A 26,332-nucleotide genomic window follows, 5' to 3' on the forward strand; every position below is an offset into this window, starting at 1 on the left:
TGTCATGGTACACAACTACAGACTTTCAGTGGGGCAAGTGTGATGAATCCCCAGTACTCAGCATCAAGGTGCCCAAGGAAGAGCCTTCATCTCACCAACACTGGACGGGTGGAGGAAGGGAGCTCCTGCCTCTGGGGCTGCACTCACTATGGATCTAGCCTCAGCAAGTTTCTGGTGGCAAGATAAGAAGTGCTGACATCCTACCCTGCTGAGAAGACAGACCCCTGTCTGGAAGCTGGGAGGGAGAGCCCTGTGTTCTTGTCTGTAACACTGTGGAGTATAGTTTCCGTATCACTGAATTGGGAAGGTTGAAGGAAAGAGATGGTCTTGGTTCAAATACCACTGACTCTCACAGTTCTTACAGAAGGACAGATTCTCTTGAATAAATATTTTTTCATTTGATGTATCCCCTTAGGACTATCTCTCCAGAGACGTAACTTTTTTTTTTTTTTTCATTTTTGTTTTTAATAATTTTCAACAGTTTTCTTGGGGAGTGGGCTCACAGAGCTCCTCATGCTGCCATGTCAGAAGTCTCTCCTTGCTTTTCTTGTTTTAAACTTTTTATTTTCTGATAATTTTAGCTGTAAAGAAGCAAAGATATTATGGAGTTCCTATATAACTTCATGCAGCTCCACCTCATGTTAATACGTCACAAGTCTATGACGTATTTGTCAAAGCTAAGAAATTAACATCGGTATACTACTACTACTAACTGAACTACGCACTGCATTTGGATTTCACCAGTGTTTTTCCACTAATGTCCTGCAGTTGCAGGATCCAGTCCAGGACACCACATTTCACTTAATCATCTCATTGCTTTAGTTTTCTTCCATCTGGGACAGTTGCTCTGTCTTTTCTTGTTTTTCATGATCTACATACTTCTGGAGTACTCATCATGCAATGTCCCTTAATTTGCGTTTGTCTATTTTTTCATTATTAGTCTAGAATTGTGGGTTAAGGGGAAGAACATCAGATTGGCAAAGTGTCCTCCTTGTATCATCATAGTAGGTGTTACTTGATGTCAAGATGACTAAAATGGGCCAGGTGCAGTGGCTCACGCCTGTAATCCCAGCACTTTGGGAGGCCGGGGCAGGCGGGTCACGAAGTCAGGAGATCGAGACCATCCTGGCTAACACGGTGAAACCCCGTCTCTACTAAAAATACAAAAATTAGCTGGGCGTGGTGGTGGGCACCTGTAGTCCCAGCTACTCAGGAGGCTGGGGCAGGAGAATGGCTTGAACCTGGGAGGCAGAGGTTGCAGTGAGCTGAGATCATGCCACTGCACTCCAGCCTGGACGACAGAGCGAGACTCCATCTCAAAAAAAAAAAAAAAAAAATTGACTTAAGTGATGCTAACCTTGATCACTTGGTTAGGTGGTTGTCTGCCAGGTTTCTCCTGTCAAGTTACTGTTTTCACTTTCCACAATTAGTCACTAAGTCCAGCCAACTCAAGGGGAAGACCACAAAGCTCTACTGTCTGAAAGGCGATGGTGGTATCTATGTATACTATTTGCAATTCTTTTTTAAGATTGGTTTCTTCTTATTTATGGGCAAGCCTTATTAATTACTGGTTTTAATTTTTGAAAACCCAAGTAAGTGCTCACCTTAGCAGTACATATATTAAAACTCAAATACATATAAGTGCTTCTATGTGTGTTTTGTGAATCCCATCTTATACACATAAAGGGAGATGCTAAGATTTGGAAATAGTTCATCTCCACCAAAACTCATGTTGAAATTTGATTTCCAAGCTGGGCATGGTGGTGTGCACCTGTAGTCCCAGCTACTTGGGAGGCTGAGGCCGAAGGATCACTTGAACCTAGGAGTTCACAGACAGCCTAGGTAACATAGTGAGACCCCATATGATATGGTTTGGCTGTGTGCCCACCCAAATCTCATCTTGAATTGTAACTCTCACAATTCTCGTGTGTCATGGGAGGGATCGGTGGGGGGTGACTGAACTATGGGGCCGGGTCTTTCCTGCGCTGCTATGATAGTGAAGGAGTCTCACCAGATCTGATAGGTTTTTTTTTGTTTTTTTTGTTTTTTTTTTTTTTTGAGACAGAGTCTCGCTCTGTCGCCCAGGCTGGAGTGCAGTGGCCGGATCTCAGCTCACTGCAAGCTCCGCCTCCTGGGTTCACGCCATTCTCCCGCCTCAGCCTCCCAAGTAGCTGATCTGATAGTTTTAAAAACAGAAGTTTCCAGCCGGGCGCGGTGGCTCACGCCTGTAATCCCAGCACTTTGGGAGGCCGAGGCGGGTGGATCACAAGGTCAGGAGATCAAGACCATCCTGGCTAACATGATGAAACCCCGTTTCTACTAAAAATACAAAAAATTAGTGGGGCGTGGTGGCTCGTGCCTATAGTCCCAGCTAGTCAGGAGGCTGAGGCAGGAGAATCACTTGAACCCAAGAGGCAGAGTGAGCCGAGATCGTGCCACTGCACTCCAGCCTGAGCAACAGAGTGAGACTCCATCAAACAAAAAAGAATAAAAAGAAAACATTCAGTAAGCTTGCCCTGTATTCCTACACAAAGAGTATAACAGCAATATATTCCACAAGAGTAAAGCAAAATAAGTAAAGTTATTCTAAGTAAACTAAATTAGAAGGCTTTTCATGAACTGAGCAACTGTTGGAACTAAGCTGACATGGGGTTGTTAGCTGATTATAATGTGCCCAGAATTAGAATATTGATCCAGATTTTTACATTACCCATCCCTCTTGTTTCTTCTGAGCAGCAATCAGAGATGTTGGTTCACAGGAATAAGCAGGGTTAGCTTAAATTACAGAAACAAACTTAAAAAGAACTAATGAGACTAGAATTTAATAACAAGTATACCATAGTTCTTGAAATACAATATTTCTCTCTCCAGTTTCCCATTTTTACTAAAGACAAATTAGGGAAAGCCTGTTTTGCTTTATTATACTTGGTCTGATTATTTATATAAAGTGCAGCAAGAATAATTATTTTTCACATAGGTTTTTTTCATTTTTTATTTTTGAGATGGAGTCTTGCTCTGTCACCCAGGCTGGAGTGCAGTGGCACAATCTCGGCTCACTGCAAGCTCTGCCTCTCAGGTTCACGCCATTCTCCTGCCTCAGCCTCCTGAGGAGCTGGGACTACAGGAGCCCACCACCACGCCTGTCTAATTTTTTGTATTTTTAGTAGAGGCAGGGTTCCACCACGTTAGCCAGGATGGTCTTGATCTCCTGACCTTGTGATCCGGTCGCCTCGGCCTCCCAAAGTGCTGGGATTACAGGCATGAGCCACCGTGACTGGCCCACATAGGCTTTTTAATTGGCTTTGATGGAACTTTGTTTCACAGAGAATCTCCGATAAGACTTTTTTAAAGCTGAGCCCTGCCATGGGTATGTACCTTCAAATACCTATAAGTTGGGTAAATTCCTCTCCTTTTGAGGTCCTAAGATAATGTGGAGCTCCTGGACTGTGAGAAAGTGACATTCTTTACTTAACCACAGGTCAGAAACTCTGTACAGGGACTGTGTAGGCAAGGTGTGAGGCCAGTTCCCCAAAGGGCTTTTATTGGCTCTACAAGTCAACTTTGATTCCTTAAAGGAAAGCACATCATTCTAGTCAAAGCCTTGGTAAAATAACCAATTTCTCCAATTATGTCCTGTTATAAAGGAAAACAGCTTCTTATTGCATTTATGCAAATAACTATATTGCCATAAGTTAAGAATACTCACAACTAGTTTCCAAATTCTGGAGAAATCAGGTAGAGAGAAACAAATACTTTCCAAATTTTGTTCACAGGAGTATATTCAACTAGTAAATGCTGCAAACAGCTCAAATGAAAAGTTTCCTTGACTCTGAAAAACAAAACAAAGGACCAGCAATGTTTTAAACAAAGTTAAAAACATTAGACTTCTTCAGGCCAGGCGCGGTGGCTCAAGCCTGTAATCCCAGCACTTTGGGAGGCCGAGACGGGTGGATCACGAGGTCAGGAGATCGAGACCATCCTGGCTAACATGGTGAAACCCCGTCTCTACTAAAAAATAACAAAAAACTAGCCGGGCGATGTGGCGGACGCCTGTAGTCCCAGCTACTCGGGAGGCTGAGGCAGGAGAATGGCGTGAACCCGGGAGGCGGAGCTTGCAGTGAGCTGAGATCCGGCCACTGCACTCCAGCCTGGGCGACAGAGCAAGACTCCGTCTCAAAAAAAAAACAAAAACAAAAACAAAACAAACAAAAAAAACAATTAGACTTCTTCAGTTTAGTCCATGTAGTTAACTTCTGTTTGATACTTATGAACATTTCAGTTCTCTATGAGAGTTCTAAAAGTTTTTTCCTCTATTCTAATGTCACTATGTCCAAAATTATCAGAAAACCTGCTTTTTTTTTTTTTGGAGTCTCGCTCTGTCGCCCAGGCTGGAGTGCAGTGGCCTGATCTCAGCTCACTGCAAGCTCCGCCTCCCAGGTTCACGCCATTCTCCTGCCTCAGCCTGGAACTACAAGCAGCTGGGACTACAGGCGCCTGCCACCACGCCCGGCTAATTTTTTGTATTTTTAGTAGAGACAGGGTTTCACCATGTTGGCCAGGCTGGTCTCAATCTCCTGACCTCGTGATCTGCCCACCTCGGCCTCCGAAAGTGCTGGGATTACAGGTGTGAGCCACCGCGCCCGGCCAGAAAACCTGCATTTAAGAACACCTGCTAGAGTTCTTTCTTTTTTTTTCGAGACAGAGTCTCACTCTGTTGCCCAGGCTTGAGTGCAGTGGCACAATCTCAGCTGACTGCAACCTCCACTTCCCAGGTTCAAGTGATTCTCCTATCTCAGCCTCCCGAGTAGCTGGGACTACAGGCCTGTGCCACCACACCTGGCTAACTTTTTACATTTTTAGTAGAGATGGGGTTTCACCATATTCAGGCTGGTCTCAAACTCCTGACCTCATGATCTGCCTGCCTCGGCCTCCCAAAGTACTGGGATTACAGGAGTGAGCCACCATGCCCAGGCCCCCCCGCTTTTTTTTTTTTTTTTTTTTTTTTTTTTTTTGGAAACAGAGTCTCACACTGTCACCCGAGCTGGAGTCCAGTGGTGTGATCCCAGCTCACTGCAACCTTCACCTCCTGGGTTCAAGCAATTCTCCTTCCTCAGCCTCCCAAGGAGCTGGGACTACAGGCCTGCGCCACCACACCCAGCTAATTTTTATATTTTTAGGAAACACAGGGTTTCACCGTATTGGCCAGGCTGGTCTCAAACTCCTGACCTCATGATCTGCCCGCCTTCACCTCCCAAAGTACTGGGATTAGAGGCGTGAGCCACCATGTCCGGCCCCTTTTTTTTCTTTTTGGATATGGAATCTCACACTGTCACCCGAGCTGGAGTCCAGCGGCGCAATCCCAGCTCACTGCAACCTCTGCCTCCCAGGTTCAAGCGATTCTCCTGCCTCAGCCTCCCGAGTAGCTGGGATTACAGGTGCCTGCCCCCATGCCTGGCTACTTTTTTTGTATTTTTTTTGTAGAGACAGGGTTTCACTATATTGGCCAGGCTGGTCTCCAACTCCTGAGCTCGTGATCCACCCTCCTCGGCCTCCCGAAGTGCTAGGATTACAGGTTTGAGTCACTGCACCCGCCCAGCCTGGAGTTCTATAGTTGATTATAAACCACCTTCTAAAGATGATTAAAACAAGACAATTGTCTGTGGATGATAAAAAATTTCAGGACAGCCACTATTAAGGCCACAATTGATAAGGAAATTTGGTTCTGTGGCACACAAAATTTTACATAACGATTATAATTATTAACAACATACACTAAGTCATATTAGAATTATAGGAGTTTCCCATAATTTTGGAACATATACCAATAACACATTTATGCAAATATAATCAAAAGAAAGCAAAACACCATTTCACATTTGATAATGCTTCCTGTATGATCTTTATACCAAATAAGCCAAATTTCACCTTTACATTAATGTACTATTAATGTGAAACCCAATTTTTAATAAAACCTTATAGATGGCCGGATGCGGTGGCTCACACCTGTAATCCCAGCACTTTGGGAGGCCGAGGTGCACAGATCATGAGGTCAGGAGTTCGAACCAGCCTGACCAACATGGTGAAACCCCGTCTCTACTAAAAATACAAAAATTAGGCCGGGCGCAGTGGCTCACGCCTGTAATCCCAGCACTTTGGGAGGCCGAGGCAGGCAGACCACGAGGTCAGGAGATGGAGACCATCCTGGCTAACACGGTGAAACCCCATCTCTACTAAAAATACAAAAAAATTACCAGGGCGTGGTGGCGGGCACCTGTGGTCCCAGCTTCTCGGGAGGCTGAGGCAGGAGAATGGTATGAACCCGGGAGGCAGTGGAGCTTGCAGTGAGCGGAGATCGGGCCACTGCACTCCAGCCTGGGCAACAGAGCGATACTCCGTCTCAAAAAAAAAAAAAAAAATAGAAAAATTAGCCAGGTACCTGTAGTCCCAGCTACTCCAGGAGGCTGAGGCAGGAGAATCGCTTGAGCCCGGGAGGTGGAGATTGCAGTGAGCCAAGACAGTGCCAGTGCACTCCAGCCTGGGTGACAGAGCGAGACTCTGTCTCAAAAAAAAAACCAAAACAACAACAACAAAAAAAACCCTTATAGACCTATTTACCCAATTTTAATGTTTAACCATAAGGTAAGATTCTTTTTTTTTTTTTTGAGATGAATATTTAATTTATGGAAAAACTGAGTAATACCCCTTTAACTTTAGCCAATATGTTCACACACAGAATCTCTTACAATTAATTTTTATAAACCTTCCAGAACTTGTTTAAATATTTAGATTTTTTTTCTTACTTAAAACAATCGTTCAACACTTTAGGCAGAAAAAATGCCCACATTCCCATGCCTTCTTATAATCATTTTCTTTTTCTTTTTTTTTTTTTCTAACCAAAAACACATTTACTTTTCTTACACCCCTTCCATGTAAAATTGTTTCTTTAGTAGTGTCAGTTACATGTTATAATGTTAACTCTTAGCAACTTTTATTTTTGGTGAAAACCTTGGTAAGTAAGGGATTTTAATTATGTACTAGGTGTGGAGCCTGCCTAGGACACACCAGGCAGAAGTGCAAATAGGAACTGACTCTCCAGCATAACTAAAGAGCACTATGGTTAACAGCACTATGGTTAAAAGGGGGTGTGGCTAACTCCAGAGGTCCCCAGGCCTTACCTAGAATCTACTGGCTTTAAGGGTAGGTAAATTGAACAATTTTCAAAAGTTAAAGAAACAGTTTGACCTTAAAGCATTTAGCAATCTGATATCTGACCTTAATTTAGACCAAGCGTCTACATTTTCAAGATATTTTATTTTACCAATAATCTCTAAAACTGTCTTTCTTTCCAAAAGATTACTAAAGTCACAAGAACAAAAATGCATTACAGTTTCTATTTTGCTGACAAAATATTTGATTTAAGCACTTATTTTTCTAAGGCAATTAACTAGAACTCTAATTAGAACTCTTGTATATCTAAACATACAACACATATAAATACACAGACACACAAAAGATTCAGCACTTGTAAGATTTTTCATTTGCCAGTTTTTTAACTGGATTACTGGCTTCCAGTAACGAAGTCATCCACCCGCCTCGGCCTCCCAAAGTGCTGGGATTACAGGCATAAGCCACCACACCCAGCCTATCCACTTTTAATTAAGCTAACTTTTAACCATAGTGCTCTTTAAAAAAGAAATCCTTTCAAATCTCTTATTACCCAACTTTAGCCATGCCAAGAAGCCAATATTTCTAGCTTCTGAACTTTACCAAAGGTTATCTCCTAGGTGCATAGAAAAAGGACAATTTAAAACAGTCTGTGGAGGAGAAGAGAATAGACAAGGTCCCACAGATACTAAACCAGAAACGACTTACTTCCTAGGTGGGGTATCAAACCCAGACTGCCATTGTGAAAGTGCAAAAACCTTAGTTACTGAGCTACAGCATGGGACGATGCCCACTTCCTTTCACAGAAGCCTAGAGTAGTTAATTTTGAGCTTGCAAGGGCTTTTAACTACTTAATATGATTTTTAGAGCTGACTATGACATGAACCCTAAAATTCCTGTTCCCTAGAAGGCAGAGACCAAGAGAAGGTACCACTACATGGTTAAAAGGCCAAGCTCCCAAGGACATAAAACAAGGGGGAGACTTCATCCAGTCTGTTTGTTTCAGGGACCTGACCAGCTTGCTGGGTCGTCTTGAAAAGCGGGCTTACAGGTGTTCTAAGCCCATGTTTTATCCTACAGAAAAATGAATTCAAAGCACAAAATACACCAGCTTAAGACTAGCCTTACAATTCTTTTTCACATTAATCAAAACTTTACAGAGGAGATAAACACTGATTTATTGATTTGTTATTATTATTATTATTATTTTACCATTCATTCAATCATTTGCATAGAGAGAGAAATCAGAAATCTGACTGGTAACAAATTCTTACCCTTTTGCTGGCATGTGAGGCTTCTGTGTTCCCTTTCTCTGAGTGCTCCCAGTGATCTGGCTTGTGGCACCGTTGCCCTGGGGGCCAAGTCGCATTATAAAGGAAAATTACTTTTTTTCATTCTGACCAGAACAAAATACATGCGATAAAACATACACATTAGCCACTCTGCTTAGCACCCAATATTAAAATGGCAAGGCTTAAATTTGCCCCCAGATGGGCCCCGTCATCTTTAATCCAGCCTCTGACTTGGAGTTTCAACATGTGGTCTCTGGGGAAGATGGTCGCCCTGAGTAACAGAAAAGATAAGAAAGGGAAATACTTTCCCAGGTAATATTTTCCCAGGAAATACTTTCCACAGGCAATACTTTCCCAAGGAAGGGGAAATGATCAGGGAGGCCAGAGAAAGACCCACCCATTGTAGTGACACTGAAAAGTTCAGGCAGCTGCGGCTGCTGTCGTGAAGGTATTTTTTTCCGGCAGTCCCCTCAGCTCTCAAGTTTCCCCTTTTGTGGGAGGAAAAAGCTCCCCGTGTCCCATGATCCTGTACATGCCTAACCCTGTTGCCCACAGTCATCAACAAAGAATGCAAGGCAGATTAATCCAAAGAGAATAGCAGTTAACATCCCACGGTGCCAAACCTGTTCTTAGCCAGCAGAGACTTTACTGAGAGGGGTCTCTAATCCCCTAAATCTTAGAAGCGACTCTAATCCTCCTGACTTGGGCCTCTAACCCAAGGTCGGTCAAGTGTCCTTGCCTTTTATTAAGAGGGGCCTCTAACCCACTCTGTCTTAGGAGAGACTCTAACTCCCCTAACTTGAGCGTCTATCCCAATCCCATTCTTAACTTGGATACCCCACCACTTATCCAAAGTGGTCCAATCAGTGCTGCAGTCTATTTCCTTTGGGTCAGGGGGATCTCCTCAGTATTGTTCCTTTTGTGGTTTGCAAGAAAGGTGTTACTGGATCCCACCACACACCCAAAGTTAGCCTTTGGGTCAGCGGTTTCTGCAGTATAGTCTCTTCTGCGGTGGCCAGGAATATGTTACAGGAAAGGGGTCCCAATCCACACCCCAAGAGAGGGTTCTTGGATCTCGCGCAAGAAATAATTCAGGGCAAGACCACAGAGTAAAGTGAAAGCAAGTTTATTAAGAAAGTAAAGGAATAAAGAATGGCTACTCCATAGACAGAGCAGCCCCGAGGGCTGCTGGTTGCCCATGTTTATGGTTATTTCTTGATGACACGCTAAACAATGGGTGGATTATTCATGTCTCCCCTTTTCGGACCACACAGGGTAACTTCCTTACATTGCCATGGCATTTGTAAACTGTCACGGCGCTGGTGGGAGTGTGGCAGTGAGGACGACCAGAGGTCACTCTCGTCACCGTGTTGGTTTTGGTGGTTTTGGCCAGCTCCTTTACTGCAACCTACTTTATCAGCAAGGTCTTTATGACCTGTATTTTGTGCTGACCTCCTATCTCATCCTGTGACTCAGAATGCCTTAACTGTCTGGGAATGCAGCCTAGTAGGCTTTAGCTTCATTTTACCCAGCTCCTATTTAAGATGGAGTTGCTCTGGTTCATACGCCTCTGAAAAAAAACATTTAAATTTAATTATAAGAGTCTGGCCAGGCGCGTTGGCTCACATCTGTAATCCCAACACTTTGGGAGGCCGAGGCGGTCGGATCACCTGAGGTCGGGAGTCCGAGACCAGCCTGACCAACATGGAAAAACCTCGTCTCTACTAAAAATAGCCACGCGTGGGGTCTCATGCCTGTAATCCCAGCTACTTGGGAGGCTGAGGCAGAAGAATCGCTTGAACCCAGGAGGCGGAGGTTGCAGTGAGCCGAGATCATGCCATTGCACTCCAGTCTGGGCAACAAGAGTGAAACTCCATCTCAAAAAAAAAAAAAATTTAATTATAAGAGTCATAAGTATGTGAAAAAGAGAATGATGTCTTTTTATTGCCAATGATGAATAACAGTGTTGCTAGAACACTAATTTAGCCAAAAATATTTCTCCAGAAGTATTTTATAGACAGCATCGTGTAGGAAATTGACCCCATCTCCATTTGTTGACTATTTTCAATCTCGAAATTAAATCTCTTGGGGAGTACTTTCTGCACACCTTGTTTCTATTTTCATAACCATATATATCGTCAAACCATTGAAAGCTGGACTTTATTCTCTCACTTTCATAATCATGAAAAGAAAAAAAAAAGTTACTGATGGGGACTACGAAGACTTTGCATAATATAGATATCTTTTGCATAATATAGGATTGTTAAAATCCTAACATGACTTTATTGGTCTCCTGTCTGCAACCAGTTAATGCTGGGTTGGGCCAGGGTTCCCCTCTTTCCCGTCACTTATCCATTCTTTTCAAAGCCTCACCTAATATCATGACTTGAAGTAACAGTTTACGGTAACAACTCTCAAATTTATATACCCACTCTCGAACCCTCTGCCAATGTTGAATCATAGGTTGAGTAGATGGCACTACGCTTTGAGGTCTCACGTTTCAAACTGATCATGCTTGAAATGGGAGTACTGGGCTTCCCTGCAAGCCTGCTCCACTAGCAGCCTCCCCACCTCAGGGTATGGGAAGTCCACACGTGGCGAACGCGAAGCCTATTACATCACCCGGAAGTCCCTGCATCCTTTGAAGGCTGGGCCCGGCCAAAGGAGGCCCAATAGCGGGCGGTCTGTCCTTTCCCAGCAGGCCGGGCACACTGTCAGGCGTCCTCCTTTGGGTGGCTATTTTAACTGCTCATTTATCCTTTTCTTCTATGAAAAGATCCAGAAAAGAGGCAAAGCGAGCGAGAAGTCGCGGGCCCAGCCCCACAGCAGGGTAAGCACCTTTGTTCGGGGTCTGAATCGGGGCGACTATCCCCGCCTCCTGACCTCGATTTTCCTGAGCTTGAAGGGACCTTTCGACCCTCCGACGTGTGCCTATACTAAAGCGGCGGCCCTAAGACGACGCGGGGGTTCTGGTGCGCACTTACGTGGAGTCGGATGAGCTGGGTGAGTTCCCACACCCGGTAGATGTAAGGGAAAAACTGCATTACCCAGAAGGCACCGTCCCTTGCGTCGGCCGCGGACTCTGGGCCATTGACGGCCCAGGACAGGAGCGTTTTCTGCGGGCCAGGGCGGCGGAGGCGGGACTTCCGCTTCTTCGTGTGACGTCATCTCCGTGGGCCGGCTTGGCCCTGAAACAGTGTGGGGCCTAGAGCGCTGGGTGGGCGCGTTCTGCGGCCTGAGCAGGGAAGGGTAGTGAAGCGGTTACGCCCCTTCTCCGCGTCTTGGCGGGAGCCTGACGCCCCGCTTCTCCCCTAACGAGGCATCCCACTGGCGCCCGTCGAGGCCTAGGCCTCCGCAGCCGCCCTCCGTCTCCTCAGCCCCGACGCTGCGCCCTGGGCCTTGTGCGCATTTTTTTTGGGGGAAAACTGAGGCTCAGAGTGCGAAAGTCAGCCGAGGTCGCCCCGCCCAGGACAGAGAAGGGCTGTGGTCGGCTGATCCGCGGCATTCCCGGGATGGCGGCGGCGTGGATGGCTCCGGCGCAGGTGAGTGGACGAGGTTTCGGACTTGCTGCTGCTCTGCTATTTCTGGAGGCCTCGTGGGCAGGCTGGAAGCCAAGACAGCCACAGGATTTGTCTTTGTCGCCATCGTTTAAGAGAAATGGCCGTGGCTTGTCATTTCCTTTATCCGCAGTCCTGCAACAGTGTTGGCCTCGGATAGATGTTCAGTCCGTGGTTGAAGGAGGAGTGATGCTTCCTTCTGGGGCTCTCATCACACTTCCCCTAAATCCAGCCTTGTCTGCGGCCTGCCAGCCCCTACCCCATCCCCTTGGCCAACCACCCCGACCTTGTGTCTTTGCGTTTTTCCCTGGTCCTTTGCTCTTCAGAGCCACCAAGCTGACCGTACAGAGTCCTCTTCCATTTTCCAGCCTTTCTCCTTGACCCCTCTTTACCTCGAACACTGCCGCTGTAGTGGGGGGCCTCCGTCCCACATCCTTCTGGCCTCTGTCCAGATGTCACGTATTTGGAGGTGCCTTTTTTGGCAACTCCGGCTAAAGTGGCACCTTACACCCTTGCCCAGAGTCTGGTATTTTTGTGTAGAGAATCTGATGGTGTTAAAGAAGCTTGTGGATTTGAGTTTGTCAAGGACGTAATGAGAACAAAGAAAAATAATTAGAAAGAATGATATTAACTGACTGTCGTTGAGTCCTTGCCGTGGGCTGATCGGTGGGTAATATTTAACCCTCAGCTCGTGTAATCCTGATTTTTTTTTTTTTTTTTTTTGAGACGGAGTCTTGCTCTGTCGTCCAGACTGGAGTACAGTGGTGTGACCTTGGCTCACTGCAAACTCCGTCTTCTGGGTTCAAGCGATTCTCCTGCCTCAGCCTCCTGAGTAGCTGGGAGTACAGGTGCACGCCACCACGCCTGGCTAATTTTTGTATTTTTAGTAGAGACGGGGTTTTACCATGTTGGCCACGCTGGTCTTAAACTCCTGACCTCAGGTGATCCACCCGCCTTGGTCTCCCAAAGTGCTGGGATTACAGGTGTAAGCCGCCGCACCGGCTTAATCCTGAACTCTTCAGAATTAGGTTATATTGTCATCATTGTTTTACACAAGAGCAATTTGAGGGTCACAGACGTTCAATTACTTGCCTTGCATCACTGTAGCTCTTAAGTATCAGAAACTAACAACTGGTATGTTTACCATCATAGTCTGTGTTTTTAACCTCTTCTTTACCTGCAATGGTTAGGGAGGCCTGGGGGTGACACCTAAAGTAAACTTTGCAAGATGAGGCCTCCTTCTAGCCGTGGTCTTGGGCATGAGGAGTCATGGCCTTTCATACTGGTGGAACTGTGTAGACTTAAAAAATGGTATATTGGTTGTTTAAGGAGTTCCCAGGGGACCTGTGTGGCTTCCACGGTGGTTTTATATGTGGTTCCCCTTACTCCCTTACCTGCTGACATATTCTGAGAGGGCACGTTTGTATGGTTTTGTTGCTGAATGTACTCTCCTACTCAGCCAGGATAGATATAATCTGCAGATGGGCCCATATTCTCATGGCTACAACCTGCTGTGCCCTCTGTGACTCTTGTTTGCTTGCTGCTGGAATATTCTGGCTTCAGGGTTACCTGCTAGTAGGACTCAGGTAGAAAAGGAAGTGATGGCTCATTGTGAATTCTCCCTGGAAGCAGGTCCAGGCCCTCACACCTGATCAGGTGCCACTACCTCAGGTGATTCTTTGGTGAGGTGGATGATGATGACTACACTTCTCTGCAGTTGTCCATGGGAGTGGCTGAAATGGATATATGGATTTGAAATGCTTCGTCCTCATTAACTGCATTAACTTTGCTAATAGAGAAATGTCAGGTTACATAATTAGACCAGAGGGCCCTGGGCTTAAATCCTGCCTCTGTTGATAAGACCTGTGACTCTGGGCTGGGCATGGTGGCTCACACCTGTAATCCCTGCACTTTGGGAGGCCGAGGTGGGTGGACTGCTTGAGCCCAGGAGTTCAAGACCAGCCTGGGCAACATGGGGAAATCCTATCTCTACAAAAAATACAAAAAATTAGACTGGTGTGGCATCTTGTGCCTGTAGTCCCAGCTACGCAGGAGGCTGAGGTGGGAGGATCTCTAGACCACAGGAGGTCAGGGCTGCAGTGAGCCGACATTGTGCCACTGCACTCCAGCCTGGGTGACAGAGTGAAACCATCTGAAAAAAAAAAAAAGACATGAAGACATGTGACTTTGGGTAGACTGGTAGAGCTTCTGGGACCTGAGATCTGGGCCTCAGGTCTCTGAGTGTGACATAGAGATGATGATGGTAAATTCAGATGCCGTGTGTAGCCTTTGCCTCGGTGTTTTTTTGGTTTTTTTTTTTTTTTTTCTTTTTTTACAAACAGTTTTTCTTTGTTTCATTTTCTTTCCTTTTTTTTTTTTTTTTTTTGAGACAGAGTCTAGCTCTGTTGCCAGGCCAGAGTTCAGTGGTGCGATCTTGGCTCACTGCAACCTCCGCCTCCCGCGTTCAAGTGATTGTCCTGCCTCAGCCTGCCAAATAGCTAGGACTTACAGGCACACACCACCACGCCCAGCTAATTTTTGTATTTTTAGTAGAGATGGGGTTTCACCTTGCCGGCCAGGATGGTCTCGATTTCCTGACCTCATGGTCTGCCCACCTCAGCCTCCCAAACTGCTGGGATTACAGGTGTGAGTCACCATGCCCAACCTACAAACAGTTTTTCTTTAGTTCTTTTGACTATTCTTTTTTTTGGGGCGGGGGGGACAGAGTCTTGCTCCATTGTCCAGGCTGGAGTGCAGTGGCATAATCTTGGCTCACTGCAACCTCTGCCTCCCAGGTTCAAGCTATTCTCCTGCCTCAGCCTCCCTAGTAGCTGGGATTGCAGGTTTGTGCCACCACACCTGGCTACTTTTTGTATTTTTAATAGAGCCGGGGTCTCACCATGTTGGTCAGACTGGTCTCGAATTCCTGACCTCAGCCTTCCAAAGTGCTGGGATTACAGGCGTGAGCCACCATGCCCAGCCTTGACTATTCTTGATGAGGTGGGAAACACGGTTATACTAACCTGGAAATCGAGGCTCAGCGAAATGAAATGAGGTCCCTAAGGTCACATAGCAGGCACATGTTGATTTCAGGAATTTGGTTTTAAACCTCAAGAGTCTGGCTCCTGAGCTGGGGACTTTCAGTCACTTTACCATGGCATGTAAATCTGTCAGCATGAGGCAGGCACACAGGGAGGATCGGTAAGACTCAGGTACTGTTCCTGTTATTGTTGCTGGTGTTGATTTGTTATTATTATTCTTTCCCATTCCTCTGATATGTCAGAGTGCTTACTGTCTGTGCCTCTCAGTCCGCTTCGGATTGTCCTAATCTTATTTCTGTGTCAAGTTCTAGTGGTTTCCTGCATAGGAGGCTTTTTTTTTTTTTTTTTTTTAAGATGGAGTCTTGCTGTGTTGCCAGGCTAGAGTGCAGTGGCACGATCTCAACTCACTGCAGCCTCCACCTCCCAGGTTCAAGCAATTCTGCCTCAGCCTCTTCTGTCTCCTCTTCGCTGCTGTAATCCACGCAAGGCAGTGTCCATATTCCCCTTGATCCTAGCACAGATCTAGGCCCTTTGGAGGTGCTTGGTGATTTGGCCTTTGATTCTCTGTGCATCTTTTGCAGTGCTGGAGTGACAGGTTCTAATCCTATTCCACAGTTGCAAAGGAAACATTACTGGCTCTGTTTGACTTTTCAGGAGTCTGTGACCTTCGAGGACGTGGCTGTGACATTTACCCAGGAGGAGTGGGGGCAGTTGGACGTGACCCAGAGGGCCTTGTACGTGGAGGTGATGCTGGAGACCTGTGGGCTTCTGGTCGCACTGGGTAAGGCCTGTCCTCTCCTCTCCAACATCAGGGGCACCTGAAAGCAGCTTCATTCTAGCCTAATTCAGCTTCATTCTGGCTTCAGGCCGGGCTAGTGGAATAGGTCTTGGGAGCCAGCCCTCCTGTTTCCCAAAGCTGGAGTCAATTTTTTTTTTTTCCTTTTTTTTTTTTTTTTTTTGAGACACAGTTTCGCTCTTATTGCCCAGGCTGGAGTGCAGTGGCGTGATCATGGCTCACCACAACCTCCGCCTCCCGGGTTCAAGTGATTCTCCTGCCTCAGCCTCCAGAGTAGCTGGGATTACAGGCATGTGCCCCCACACTCAGCTTATTTTGTATTTTTAGTAGAGATGGGGTTTCTCCATGTTGGTCAGGCTGGCCTCAAACTCCTGACCTCAGGTGATCTGCCCACCTTGGCCTCCCAAAGTGCTGGGATTACAGGCATGAGCCACCACGCCTGGCCTCATTATTTTGACTCACTTGATTCTTCCTGATCTCTTTGTGTCTTACTTAGAAAGGGTTGGCTAAGAAATGTAGTTTGCTTTTGGTCACAGCCAAAGGAGAGGGATCCGTTACCAGGAAATGGGGATGTTTTGTAGAACCCAAAGGTGGGATTTGCAGCCAGGCCCCTTGTGGGACTAACATTGGGTATCTTGTGCTGGCTTCCCTTTATGGGTCTGCTCCTGTCACTGTCTTTTCATAGTGGCTTTTTCTGGCTTAGCTATTGTGTGGAATAAAGTGACCATCTAGTTCTTGTTCTCTGAGACTCACACATTCCTTGGCACTACTACTTCCTACATATTTTTGTTGTTTCTCTGTTGATACTCTTCTCACTTAATTTTCCCAGCATCCCCATCCTCAGTGAGTAAGGATAATAGGGCCATTGCAATGAACACCTCAGAAAATTCATTCATTCGGTTTAACAGATATACCTTCATTGTGAGATGCTGTTTGTTGCATTTTTTTCTTGATAAAAGTTCTTTCTTTTGTGAAGTGTTGATTTTGATGTTTGTGCAAATGTCTGTATGTGGCAAAATTGCTGTTTGGAGTTCCCTCCCAGTTTTTTATTTTTCAGTGGTTCATGAAATGTCGAAGTATGGAGTCACCATGTCTACCCCTCACTCTGCTGCCCGGTTCCCTTAGGATTGAGTTTTTCCACTCGTATCTCCCATTCTTCTTTTTTTTTTTTTTTTTTTGAGGTGGTCTGCAGCTCTGGCGCCAAGGCTGGAGTGCAGTGGCGGTCTCAGCTCACCACCAAGCCTCCGCCTCCTCCCGGGTTCCATTCTCCTGCCTCAGCCTCCCGAGGTAGCTGGGTTTGAAGCCACGCCACACCTGCCTTGACTAGTTTTGTATTTTTAGTAGAGTGGGGTTTTCACCGTGTTAGCCAGGATGGTCTGCGATCCTGACCTGATCGCCGTCTCGACCTCTAAAGATGCTGGGATTACAGGCTTGAGCCACCCGGCGCCCGGCCTTTTTTTTTTTTTTTTTGGGCGGTCTTATGTAAGCCAGGCAGGTGTGGCGGGATCTCAATGCACCATCCGCCTCCAGTTCCATTCTCACTCCAGCTCCGGTAGCTGGGGCTACGAAGCCCGCCCTCGCCCGGCTAGTTTTTGTATTTTTTGGTAAGGACGGGGTTTCACCGTGTTATGGGATGGTCGATCTCCTGACCTCGTGATCCGCCCGTCCTGACCTCCCAAACTGCTGGGATTACAGGCTTGAGCCACCACGCCCGGCCCCATTCTTCTTTATAGCCTCCTTGTTTTGAGACTCCTGGCACCATACAGGGGAGTTCTCCATTTCCTCTGAGCACAGCACTTGGGAGACCAAGGTCTGATGCCTCAGAGTCCAATCCTAGCTCTACTCCTTGTCAGCTGTGTGTTCCTGGGCAAAGTACTGAACTCCTCTGTGCCTTAATTTTCTTTTTAGAATTTTTTATTTCGGTATACCCATGCTAGTGCTGAAAAGTGCCTCAATTTTCTCGTGGGTAAAATGGGACAATATGTGGCAAAAAAGGCTTACCTTTGTTTCATTGCACTTTGCTTTACTGCACCTAGCAGTTACTGTATTTTTAGAAGTTGAGTGTTTGTGGCAACCCTGAATTGAGCAAGTCTGTCCCAACCATTTTTCCAACAGCATGTGCTCACTTTTTGTCTGTGTCACATTTTGGTAATTCTTGCAGTATTTCCAATGTTTTTTATTAATATTTTATCTATTGCGGTGATCTGTGATCAGTGGTCTTTGATGTTACTGTTGTAATTGCTACGAGGCACCTCGAACTGCACCATGTAAGACAGCTTTATCGATAAATGTTACGTGTTTTCTGACTGCTCCACTTACTGGCCATTCCCTCTCTGTCTGTCTCCTTGGGCTTCCGTAGTCTCTGAGATACAACAATAATGCAGTCAAGTCAATTAATAACCCTGAAATGGAAGCCAGATGCGTCTAATCCCAGCTACTCTGGAGGCTGAGATGGGAGGATTGCTTCAGGCTAGGAGTTCGAGACCAGCCTGGGCATCATAATAAGCCTCCATCTCTTTCACTTTTTGAATAAGCTATAACTCATATGCTGTGTTGTGCAGAAATCTTAAGAAGTCCATTCACTGAGGCCGGGTGTGGCGGCTTACGCCTGTAATCCCAGCACTTTGGGAGGCTGAGGCGGGTGGATCTCCTGAGGTCAGGAGTTCGAGACCAGCCTGGCCAACATGACGAAATCCCGTCTCTACTAAAAATATGAAACAATTAGCCAGGCGTGGTGGTGCACACCTGTAGTCCCAGCTACTTGGGGGGCTGAGGCAGGAGAATCGCTTAAACTCAGGAGGCAGAGCTTGCAGTCAGCCGAGATCGTGCCACTGCACTCCAGCCTAGGCGACAAAAGGAGACTCTGTCTCAAAAACAAAAAAAAAAAAGACAGAAGTCCATTCACTGAATCTTTGCTTATGTATAAACCAAAGTAACTGCCACCTACATCAATACATAGGCGATCTCCAGCTCCTCATCAGGGTTTTATGCCCTCGATAGCCTCTTTAATTCTATTCGCTCGTATTTAGACTTCAAGAGCACAGATTGGTTGGCTGTTGTTGAACTGCACCGTGTGTTCTCTGACATATCTGTCTTTTGATCATCACGTCTGTGTTATTCTTTTCACGTGTTTATATGCAGTCGGAGCTGGTTCATTCTCAGTATGTTGTAGTTTCTCATTGTATGTGAAACTGCCATTCATTTGTCCATTACTCTGCTGATGGATGTTCCTGTTGTTTTCAGTTTTTGGATATTATGAAGGATGTTGCTGAGAGTATTCTTGTTCCTATTTTCTGGTGGATGTAAATACTGGTTTCTGAATTTTCTGTTAACAGTAAATTCTGTTAGAATATACTCTAATGTGTGTACACATCAGGTCATGGAGTAGGTTGTATATTCAGCTTTCTTTTTTTCTTTATTATCTTTCGTAGAGTTGGGGTCTCACTGTGTTGCCCAGGCTCATCTTGAACTCGTGGCCTGCACTGATCTCCCCTCCTTGGCCTCCCAAAGTGCTGGGATTATAGGCATGAGCTACCCTGTGTGGCCATGTTCAGCTTTAAAAGAAACTGCCCAGCAGTTCTGCAGAATGTACCATTTCACTTTCTGACCATGGACATGTGAAAGCTTCCAGTGCTCCACATCTTCATCATCACTTGATAACATCATTCCCTTTTGGGAGGTCTAGGCAGGCAGATCACTTGAGGTCAGGAGTTACCAGCCTGGCCATCATGGTGAAACCCCATCTCTACTAAAAATAAAAAAATTAGCTGGGTGTGGTGGCAGGTGCCTATAATCCCAGCTACTCAGGAGGATGGGGTAGGAGAATCGCTTGAGCCTGGGAAGTGGAGGTTGCAGTAAGCCAAGATCACACCACTGTACTCCAGACTGGATGACAGAGCGAGACCCCATCTCAAAAAAACAAACAAACAAAAAAACATCATTTCATTTTACTGTTTGAGTCCCTGTGGTAGGTTTCTCTGTATCACAGCACGGAAACCGTTGTAAGGTCACTCCTTTCATTCCTAATTTTCAAATACAACAGTGACCATAATGATAACTGATGATGACCCACAATTTACCGATCTCTTATGTACTGTCTAGCACTGTGCCAAGTGCTTTATATAAATTTTCCCCTTTTTTAAGAGACAGGATCTTGCTCTGTCACCCAGGCTGGAGTGCAGTGGCACCATCGTAGCTTACTGTAGCCTTAAACTCCTGGGCTCAAGCAATTCTGCAAAGTAGCTGGACTATAGGCTCACACTACAATGTCTGGCTAATTTATTTATTTTTTTGTAGAGATGGGGTATTGCTATATTGCCCAGGCTACTCTTGAACTCTGGGCCTCAAGCAATTCTTCTGCCTTAGCCCCCCAAAAGTAACGGGATTACAGGCATGAGCCACTGTGCCCAGCCAATAATTTTCCTATTTAACCATCATCACACCCTGTGAGACAGAATCTGAGAGTTTCTGTTTTTCAGATGAGGAAGTGGAGACTAAGATCAGCTAAATCATTTATCTGACATCAGCTGATTTGGTGCAGGCAAGATTTGAACTGAGATGTTCTGACTCCAGAGCTACACTCTTAACCTCCCTTTAGTATGAACTCACAATTCAGCACAGTTTTCCTATTTTGTGCTTCAGTATTGGGCCCTCTTAGATTCTCTTTTTCTATTCTCTCTGGACTTTGGTTCTCTTCTTACTCTGATCTTCACTTTTATGTTGGCTTCATCAGTTATCTCATAGCCAATCCTTGTTACTCTTAAATACTCTCCAAGGCTAATCCACACATTCCTTTTATTTATTATTACTATTTTTTTTAAGAGATGGGATCTGGCTATGTTGCCCAGGCTGGTCTTGAACTCCTGGGCTCAGCTTCCTGAGTAGCCAGGATTACAGGCAGTACCTTTCAGATTGTGTCTTTTTCTAGTGTTTTCAAGTTACTGTTTCTCAGGGTTGTATTGAATTTCTGGATCAGTTTTGAGAGAATTGATAACTTTATATTATCAATTTCTTCATTCAGATAGATCTTTATTGTCTTGATATAAAGTTTTATTATTTTCTTTTTTTTTTTTTGTCTTTAGACGGAGTCTCACTGTCTCCGAGGCAGAAGTGCAGTGGCGCGATCTCGGCTCACTGCAAACTCCACCTCCCAGGTTCACGCCATTCTCCTGCCTCAGCCTCCCGAGTAGCTGGGACTACAGGCGCCCGCCACCATGCCCGGCAAATTTTTTGTACTTTTAGTAGAGACGGGGTTTCACCGTGTTAGCCAGGATGGTCTCGATCTTCTGACCTCGTGATCTGCCAGCCTCGGCCTCCCAAAGTGCTGGGATTACAGGCGTGAGCCACTGTGCCTGGCAGAAGTTTTATTACTTTCTTTTTTCAAGATCCAGTTGTTTGTTAGCCTTTTCGCCTATTTTTCACCCTGACACAGTGGATTCTATATGTCTACCAGGATTCTGTTCACCCTCTGTCCTAGGAGCTCTGTCCTAGGAGTAGCCGTGGCCATCCCTGGCTGTCCCTGAGGCAGAATCTTGAGCATCAGCTTCCTCTCTGCCCCTTCCTGTCACTGAATCCTGACCAGCCTTAACTTCTCATGGGGCTGCCTCCTCTCACTGCAGTCCCCTAGATTCGCTGAAGAGTCTGTGTCTTTGTATATTCTATGTCCTAAGGCTAATATGTGCTTCTCACTTTAAGCTCATGAAGCATCCTCTGGGAAGCTTCCTTGGCCTCTTCCTGTCCCTGCCCCATCTAGGCTACATTAAGTGCCCCTTCCCTGGCCTCTTGTAGCACCTTGACATGTTCTTGAGCAAGCTCACCATACCTTGTCATCATTATGTTGTCCACCTAGTCTCATCTTGACTGTGAGTGGGGATCTCTATTCCAGTCTGTACTCTGCTTGAGCTTCTCCCCCTGGGTTTCTCTTTAAAAATTTCAAGAGTTGGCCAGGCACGGTGGGTCACGTCTGTAATCCCAGCACTTTGGAGGCAGAGGTGGGCGGACTACTTGAGCCCAGGAGTTCGAGACCAGCTTGGGCAACATGGTGAAACCCCATCTCTTTAAAAAAAAATACAAAAAATTTAGCCAGGCGGGGTGGTTCACGCCTGTAATTCTAGCATTTTGGAAGGCCAAGGTGGACAGATTACCTGAGGTCAGGAGTTCCAGACCAATCTGGCCAACATGGTGAGACCCTATCTCTAAAAATACAAAAAAATGAGCCCAGCATGGTGGCGCACACCTGTAATCCCAGCCACTCGGGAGGCTAATTCAGGAGAGTCGCTTGAACCCAGGAGGCAGAAGTTGCAGTGAGCTGAGATCATGCCACTGCGCTCCAGCCTAGGCAACAGAGTGAAATTCCATCTAAAAAAACAAAAACACAAACAAAAAAGCCAGGCGTGGTCCATATGCCTGTAGTCCCAGCTACCTTGGAAGCTGAGGTGGGTGGATCCCGGGTGATCTGCCTCAACCTCCCAAACCAAAGTGCTGGGATTTTAGGCATGAGCCACCGCGCCTGGCCTTTTTTTGAGATGGGTTTCCCTCTGTCACCCAGGCTGGAGTGTAGTGGCTCAGTCTTGGCTCACTGCAGCCTCCACCTCCCAGGTTCAAGCGATCCTTCTGTCTCAACCTCCCAAGTAGCTGGGATTATAGGCGCCTGCCACCAAGCCTGGCCAATTTTTGTATTGTTAGTAGACGTGGGGTTTCACCATGTTGGCCAGGCTGGTCTCGAACTCCTGACCTCAAGTGATCCACCTGCCTCAGCCTCCCAAAGTGCTGGGATTACAGGCATCAGACACTGTACCCAGCCCATCAAATCATAGCTATTTTCAAATCATCACTATTTTCATCTTACTGTTCTCACCAAAATGGTGGTTTCATTTCTTCTATACTATCTTAATAAGCTCTTTTGTGTATTGTATTCCCTTCAGGTGACAGCACAAAACCTGAGACTGTAGAGCCTATCCCTTCTCACCTGGCCTTGCCTGAGGAAGTCTCACTCCAGGAACAACTGGCACAGGGAGTCCCAGGATACTCCTATTTTGGGCAGGCCATGGATCAGGATGGGCCATCTGAAATGCAGGAATACTTTTTGAGACCAGGGACAGACCCACAGAGTGAGAATCTCCATGGGAAAATGAGCCTTGAAAATGAAGGTTTGGCGACAGCTGATGGTATATGTTCAATGATGATACAGAACCAAGTCTCACCAGAAGATGCTCTTTATGGATTTGACTCATATGGACCAGTTACAGATTCCTTGATTCACGAAGGGGAAAATTCCTATAAATTCGAGGAAATGTTTAATGAGAATTGCTTCCTTGTTCAGCATGAGCAGATTCTCCCTCGTGTGAAGCCCTATGATTGCCCAGAATGTGGGAAAGCCTTCGGCAAGAGCAAACATCTCCTTCAGCATCACATCATCCATACTGGGGAGAAGCCCTATAAATGCATGGAGTGTGGGAAAGACTTCAACCGCAGGTCACACCTCACACGGCACCAGCGGACTCACAATGGAGATAAGCCCTTTGTGTGCAGCGAATGTGGAAGGACCTTCAACCGCGGGTCACACCTTACACGGCACCAGCGGGTTCACAGTGGAGAGAAGCCTTTTGTGTGCAATGAATGTGGAAAGGCCTTTACCTACCGCTCCAATTATGTTTTGCATAACAAGAGCCACAATGAGAAAAAACCCTTCGCATGCAGCGAATGTGGAAAAGGCTTTTATGAGAGTACAGCCCTCATTCAACACTTCTTTATCCATACTGGGGAGAGGCCCTTTAAGTGCCTTGAGTGTGGGAAGGCCTTCAACTGCAGGTCACACCTCAAGCAGCATGAGCGGATTCACACTGGTGAGAAGCCCTTTGTGTGCAGTCAGTGTGGAAAGGCCTTCACTCACTACTCCACTTACGTCTTGCATGAAAGAGCCCACACTGGAGAAAAGCCTTTTGAGTGCAAAGAATGTGGGAAAGCCTTTAGCATTCGAAAAGACCTCATTCGACACTTCAACATCCACACTGGAGAGAAGCCCTATGAATGTTTACAGTGTGGAAAGGCTTTTACCCGCATGTCAGGGCTGACAAGGCACCAGTGGATTCATACTGGAGAGAAGCCCTACGTATGCATCCAATGTGGGAAAGCCTTTTGTCGGACCACAAACCTCATTCGACACTTCAGCATCCACACTGGAGAGAAACCCTATGAGTGCGTGGAGTGCGGGAAGGCCTTCAACCGCAGGTCACCCCTCACAAGGCACCAGCGGATTCACACCGCAGAGAAGTCCCATGAACGCATCCAGAGTGGAAACGTTTCTTGCGAGAGCACAGATCTCGTTCAACACTCCATCATCCAGACTGAGAGTAGCCCAGTGAGTGCAGTGAATATGGAAACGCCTTCAATTGCCGCTCATTCCTCCTCACTCGACATCAACGGATTCATCCTGGGAGAAACCCTACCATTGTAACAGATGTGGGAAGACCTTTTACACACTTCAGTCAACATCCACGAATTCCTGTTAGGAAAAGAGTTTTTGAATATCACCACTTGAAGAAAATCTGTGGTGAGAGGAAACATCATACCGTCTGGTCATTCATACTGAAGAGAAGCTTCATAAGCATCATCTCTGTGTGAAAACCTGTTTTAGATAATCATTTGTCATCTAAACAATTATGTTAGAAATTGACACAGCCAAGAGTCTTATTCTACATCTGATAATTCGCCCATGAGAGAGACCCAGTGGTTATTGTGCACTTAGGAAAACCTTCAGCCACATCTTTCTTGTTAGTTTACAGTGAAATGTTATCTCAGGGACATTCAAGCAAAGGAGGAGGAGTAATAGGGAAGAGAAAGAAATGGAAGCACAGCTTCTTTCAGACTTCCCTGACAAGCCCATGGCAATTTGTCATCTCCTCGTTATTTTATTTGGGAGAGGAAAATGTTTCAGAAACAAAAGAGCCTCATCCCGTTTATTTTCCCTGTGTATACATTCACTGCTGTCCAGTGCTGTAGACAAATGGTTTGTTTGAAAACATTTTGTGAAAGCCTACTTTGTTCCACAGCATTGTCTCCACTCTTGAGGAGCAGAAGCATATATCTTTATGAGAAAGATGGAGGCTTGAGTTGTGAAATACTTCGACATTTAAGGAGATAAGGATGTACATATGAATGGGCACATTTTACTGCACACTTCAAACGCTTTGATTTTTTAAAAAAATTGTTTCTTCATGTGTCTTTAACCACCCGGTACACATACTTTTTTCTTGATCTGGATCTACTTGTTAATTTGTTTTCCTTTATTTTTCTGCAGGATGGAGATGATATTGTAGCTGTTTGTACATAATGTAATCCAGGGAGTCCTAGTTCTTCCCTCTGATTGTGGTTTCTCAGCTTCTTTACTCCTCTTTAGAGAGAGTAAATAGTTAAAAGTTCACCTCAGCAATTTTCTAGAGGACATTTTGGAACCAAAAATGAAATAAGACATGTAGCTAAATTAAAGGATTATGATAAACTCAGAAAATAAACACAAAGAAGGAATCTCATTTTTCAGTCTTACAGAAGATTGTGTGTAGGCTGACTGTAAAGTGACTGGAATTTTAACAGGTGAACCTGCATGTGTATATGCAGGTAGTTGTCACTACGGATTTAGTCCAGTCATAGTAATTAATATGTTTAATCAGAATATTTTGGAATTTCTCTTTTGGTATTCTTTTTGTTTCTTTTATTGTTTTTAATTGACACATAATGTTTATGGGGTTCGGTGTGATATTTCAATATATGTGTGCTAAGAGTAATGATCAGGGTAATTAGCATATCCATCTCCTCAAGCATTTATCATTTCTTTGTGTTTAGCAACATTCACAGTCTGCTTTTCTAGCTATTTGAAAATGTATAAAATGTATTGCCAATTGTACTCATTCTGCAGTGCCACAGAACACTACAACTTATTGAAATGGAATCTCACTTGCTGTAATTTTGTATTTGTTAACCAATCTCTGTCTGCCTCGCTGCTATCCTTCCCAGCCTCTGGTTACCACCATTCTACTCAACTTTTTATGCTTCCATATGAGTAGAAACAGAGAGTATTTATCTTTCTGTGCCTAGCTTATTTCACTTAATGTCTTTCAAGCTCATTCATGTTGCTGTGAATGACAGGTTTATTTTTCATGGCTGAGTAGTATTCCATTGTGTATATATGCCATGTTTTCTTTCTTCAATCATCTGATAATGGACACTTAGATTGATTTCTTAGCTATTACGAATAGTGCTTCAATAAACATAGGAGTGTAGATCTCTCTTTGACATATGAATTTTTTTTTTCTTGGATATATGCCTAGTAGTGACATAGATCATTACCAGTGGATCATATGGTAGTTGTATTTTTACCTTTTGTTTATTTTTAATTTTTTAAAATGGGGACTTGCTGTGTTATTCAGGCTGGTCTCAGACTCTTGGCCTCAAGCAGTCCTCAACCTCAGCCTCCTGAGTAGCTGG

At 45.4% G+C, this 26,332-nt stretch overlaps 1 protein-coding gene and 1 long non-coding RNA gene across 4 annotated transcripts; one reads left to right on the forward strand and one right to left on the reverse strand.

The window, feature by feature from the left end:
• Positions 1-438: 438 nt before the first annotated feature.
• Positions 439-11,588, reverse strand: LOC108583327. The gene is made up of 4 exons (XR_001897850.3): positions 11,441-11,588; positions 8,439-8,515; positions 3,707-3,829; positions 439-581 (listed from the first exon to the last, which is right to left on the reverse strand). It is a non-coding gene; the product is annotated as an uncharacterized LOC108583327 (long non-coding RNA).
• On the forward strand, positions 10,588-25,638 carry ZNF460 (zinc finger protein 460). 3 transcript variants are annotated; one of them, XM_009195442.4, is made up of 3 exons: positions 10,588-11,459; positions 15,709-15,835; positions 22,774-25,638. In XM_009195442.4, the coding sequence occupies exons 1-3, from the start codon at positions 11,451-11,453 to the stop codon at positions 24,303-24,305; spliced, it is 1,668 nt and encodes a 555-aa protein (XP_009193706.1). In that variant the 5' UTR covers positions 10,588-11,450; the 3' UTR covers positions 24,306-25,638. The 3 variants fall into 3 exon arrangements, with proteins under 3 accessions (XP_009193706.1, XP_003916249.1, XP_003916248.1); XM_003916200.5 differs by having other exon boundaries at positions 10,588-11,286; XM_003916199.4 differs by lacking the exon at positions 10,588-11,459 and adding an exon at positions 11,625-11,998.
• The last annotated feature ends 694 nt before the right edge of the window (positions 25,639-26,332 follow it).

Source organism: Papio anubis, chromosome 20, assembly GCF_008728515.1.
Source record: "Papio anubis isolate 15944 chromosome 20, Panubis1.0, whole genome shotgun sequence".
Taxonomy (NCBI): Eukaryota; Metazoa; Chordata; class Mammalia; order Primates; family Cercopithecidae; genus Papio; species Papio anubis.